The sequence below is a fragment of the Poecilia formosa genome, unplaced genomic scaffold, assembly GCF_000485575.1.
Source record: "Poecilia formosa unplaced genomic scaffold, Poecilia_formosa-5.1.2 Scaffold593, whole genome shotgun sequence".
Taxonomy (NCBI): Eukaryota; Metazoa; Chordata; class Actinopteri; order Cyprinodontiformes; family Poeciliidae; genus Poecilia; species Poecilia formosa.
In genome coordinates, this window is record NW_006800532.1 from 116,486 (window position 1) to 120,489 (window position 4,004).

General features: G+C 52.4%; 1 protein-coding gene across 5 annotated transcripts in view; it reads left to right on the forward strand.

Annotated features, from left to right (window-relative positions):
- ubtfl (upstream binding transcription factor, like) overlaps window positions 1-4,004 on the forward strand; it is a 10,351-nt gene that overhangs the window by 2,179 nt on the left and 4,168 nt on the right. For 4 of the 5 annotated variants that reach the window (XM_007541183.2, XM_016665518.1, XM_016665519.1 and 1 more), the window contains 8 exons: window positions 83-162; window positions 229-404; window positions 492-575; window positions 648-803; window positions 887-951; window positions 1,032-1,152; window positions 1,236-1,346; window positions 1,483-1,610. In XM_007541183.2, the coding sequence (XP_007541245.1) occupies window positions 83-162; window positions 229-404; window positions 492-575; window positions 648-803; window positions 887-951; window positions 1,032-1,152; window positions 1,236-1,346; window positions 1,483-1,610 (921 nt within the window). Of the gene's footprint in view, window positions 1-13; window positions 163-228; window positions 405-491; window positions 576-647; window positions 804-886; window positions 952-1,031; window positions 1,153-1,235; window positions 1,347-1,482; window positions 1,611-4,004 lie in introns of those variants that run through there. The other variant, XM_016665517.1, reaches the window with a different exon arrangement.

Below are 4,004 nucleotides of genomic sequence, written 5' to 3' on the forward strand. Positions count from 1 at the left end.
GATGAAGGACAGGTGTGTGTGTGTGTGTGTGTGTGTGTATGTCTCAGATGAAGGACAGGTGTGTGTGTGTGTGTGATTGCAGAGCGGCGAGGGGCGGAGCCTCCGTCAGGATGAACGGCAGCAGCAGCGTCTCTGCGGCTCAGAGGATCAAGGCTGAAGCAGGTAAGTGTGTGTCGGCCCCGGCCCAGTGGTGGCAGCATCATGGCGCTGACGGCTGTCCGTCCGCAGACGCGTGGAGCCAGGAGGACTGCCTGACGCTGCTGGAGCGGATCCGCGGCCTGCTGCCCGACGGAGACGCCATGAAGTACAAAACCACCGAGTCACACTTCGACTGGGACAAGGTCGGCTTCGGCCGCTTCACCGGGGACATGTGCCGCCAGAAGTGGCAGAAGGTCTCCTGCGAGGTACGGCCTGCCGCCAGTGGGCCCGGTGGGTTAGGGGGTTAGTGTTGGGTTCTGGACCTTCACCTTTCATTCTGGTTCTGTTTTCAGGTCCGGAAGTACCGGACCATGACGGAGCTCATTGTGGACGCTATTGAGTTTGTCAAGAACCCGTACAAAGGCAAGAAGCTGAAGGTGAGTGGTGCAGGTGCAGAACCGAGCTCAATGGCAGAATCGGACCAGTTCTGACCCTGTGTCTCTGTCCAGACCCACCCAGACTTCCCCAAGAAGCCGCTGACTCCCTACTTCCGCTTCTTCATGGAGAAACGAGCCAAATATGCCAAGATCCATCCGGAGATGAGCAACCTGGACCTCACCAAGATCCTGTCCAAGAAGTACAAGGAGCTGCCAGATAAAAAGAAGGTCAAGACTGGAACCAGGAACCAGGAAGCGAAACCAGAACCAGAACCAGCTCACATGGTCCCCATGTCTCTGCTTTGTTTCAGCAAAAGTACATCACAGAGTTCCAGCGGGAGAAGGAGGAGTTTGAGAAGAACATGGCCCGGTTCAGGTGAGTTCCATCCAGTGGTTCCAGTTCCGTGGTTCCGGTCCAGTGGTTCCAGTCCCGTCCTGATGCACGGTGTCCTGCAGGGAGGAGCATCCAGACCTGATGGAGGAGAGGAAGAAGTCGGACCTGCCGGAGAAACCCAAGACACCCCAGCAGCTGTGGTACAACCACGAGAAGAAGGCCTACATGAAGCTGCACCCAGAGGTACTGGCCCGGTTCTGCCATCGGCTCGCCCGGTTCTGCTGCCACCCCGGCACCATCCACTGACCGGAAGCGTGTGTCCTCAGGTGAGTCAGAAGGAGCTGAAGGAGGCGCTGAGGAGGCAGTGGTCACAACTGTCCGACAAGCGCAGGCTGAAGTGGATCAGCAAGGCGCTGGAGCTGCAGAAGGACTACGAGGTGAGGTTCTGGTTCTGGTTCTGGCTCTGGTTCTGGCTCTGGTTCTGGCTCTGGCTCTGGTTCTGGCTCTGGCTCTGTCTCTGGTTCTGGCCTGACCCACCTCCTTGGTCCTGACCTGGCAGACTCTGTGTTGCAGGACAGCATGAGGGTGTACCACGAGGCCCACCCAGACTCCAACTCAGAGGAACACGTCCGCTCTGTCCTCACCAAGGCCGAGAGACAGCTGAAGGACAAGTTTGATGGACGGCCCACCAAGCCGCCGCCGTGAGTCCACCAGTACCACCAGTATAACCAGTAGAACCACTACGGTAACAATAGGGTTGTAAATTCTTCCACCGTCTGTAGCGCTGTGTCAACCCAGTGCACCGAGTCTGCAGCCTGAACGTTAAGGCCCAGATTGTAGTCTAAACCAATCAGAGACAGAGAAAGGCAGGAACCCTGCTCTGATTGGCTGATCATGGACATGTCCTGCAATCAGAGAGCTGGGTAGGGTAGTCTAGGCTACTCTATGCTATGCTAGGCTACATTAAGCTAATAGTCTGGCCTAGCTTAAAGTAGTTATGTTAGGCTACTTTAAGCTAGTCCAGACTACTCTCTCCTAGAGTAAGCTGAACAAAGTTAACCCAGGTTAGGCTGCTCTACACTAGGAGAGTCTAACTCTCCCTACTGCTGTAGGGAGAGTTAGACTCTGTTAGAACGATGTGTGTGACCAGGGGGTGTAGAGAGATCCTTAGAGACTCCCTATTATCCTCTTCCATCCACTCAACCCCCCCAGCACACACAGCATTCATCATTGTTGTGTTTCCTTTTTTTTTTTCCATTCATCCATACCGCTTCCCGCGCCCCCCTGCAATGGTACGGTGAGCCCCCTAGGATGTGCGCCCCACAGTTTGGGAACCTCTGGGCTAGGCTATGCTACACTAGGCTACTCTGTTCTATGCAAGGCTAACTTAGGCTACATTTGTCAGAGAAACGGAGATGTAGCACTGATAAAGAGGAAATCTGGAAAAGTTGAGTGGTGAACCCTGAAACGCTGGAGGTTGTGGTGGTGTAACTGGTCCCAGTGACATTTCCCAGTTCAGCTCAATCGCTGCCGGTTCAGCCCAGTTCAGCCCGGCGGGTCCCAGTTCAGCCCGGCGGGTCCCAGTTCAGCCCGGCGGGTCCCGGCACCCTGCTGCTAATGTTCAGTCAACTGGTCCCAGTTCAAACAGTTCATGAACCAGCAGGGTGTCCAGTCGCTGGCCCACAGCATCCCTCGTAGTGAGCATGCTTGTAGCAACAGTGGCGAGAAAACAACAGAACCAGAACCTGACGGTTCTGGCGGTTCTTTACTGGAACCAGAAAATGTTTGGACACGATTCAGGTGTTCGTGTTTTTACGTTTCGCGTTATAAAACATGGCGGGGCGGTATTACTACCTTTATGGACGGTGATTAAAGGGAACCACGATTAGTTATAAAAATAGGCCTTATTTGTGAAATACTTATTTTAGATGTACAAACAATACAGGACTGTAGGTTATTTAGTTTTTATAACTTTTAATGAAATATTTTCACAGGATTTGTTGCCATGTTCACGCTGCAATGCATTCTGGGTAAATGAGTGCAAAGGTCCAACTGCCTGGCTCCTCCAGCCAAACAGTGACGAATAACTTTATGAAGCCTTTTTGATTTGAACCGAAGCTCATTGAAACCGATCAGAACATAGAAACAACAAGAGGCGATGAAGAGGAGGAGCAAACAGAGGAAGAGCTGGCCGTAGAAGCTGCTGCCGCCTTCAGGTTCATAATGAAACAATGAATGAGACTCACCTCTGGTCACCGTGTGATCCGGTTCGGTTCTGAAGCTCTGTCTCCGGTTCGGCAACAGCTGTTCCTGGTGGTGGTTTCACATTCAGGTCCGGTGTTCTAGCTCCGTTAGCTCCCAGCTTCTGTAGCGGTTCGGCATCAGCTGTGCTGCTTAGAGTGCGGTCCAGTGCAAATAGCCACACCGGACTTAATTACCACCAACACCGGACCTCCATGGGTCCGGTCGGACCGGTGATGTCAGTACCGCAGGCCTTATAGCTCCTGTTAGCATCTCAAAGAGCGTCCAGCTCTCCCTGTCTCAGCACGGCATTTATTTTTAGCTCGTTAAGGTAAAGATCACCTGTTAGCTTCCTTGGTTCTGCTGGTATAAATGGCTCAAAGTGTGGTGGAGAAATGTCCAGGGTCCAGATTAGGTCCTTCGTTGGGTTCCACTCCAGCTCTCGCACTGCACTCTCCTTTCTTTCATGTGGGAAATTATCCAGATTCGCCTCAATTTTCAGTGTTGTAGTACTCGAGATCGGTCTTAGTCTCGAGACCATTTTTTGATGGTCTCGGTCTCGGGCGCTGAGGACTCGGCATTTTATTTCAAGACCAGTCGAGACCACAACTGTGAAATATCACTAAAGTACAGCATACTGTCCAGTTTATTTGTTAACATCGTTGTTTTCAGTGGATGCAAAACGCACCGATTAAAATCCAACCAATAACGTGTTTCTGTTACTCCCTCCTCCCCTCACTCGCACGCGGCGCTCTGAGACATGCGCAGTGGTTTCCTCTGAGCAGGAGAAAATGTCTGTCTAATCGTCAGTCATGGAATATCGCTGCATAAATCATAAGAAATCTGGTGACCAC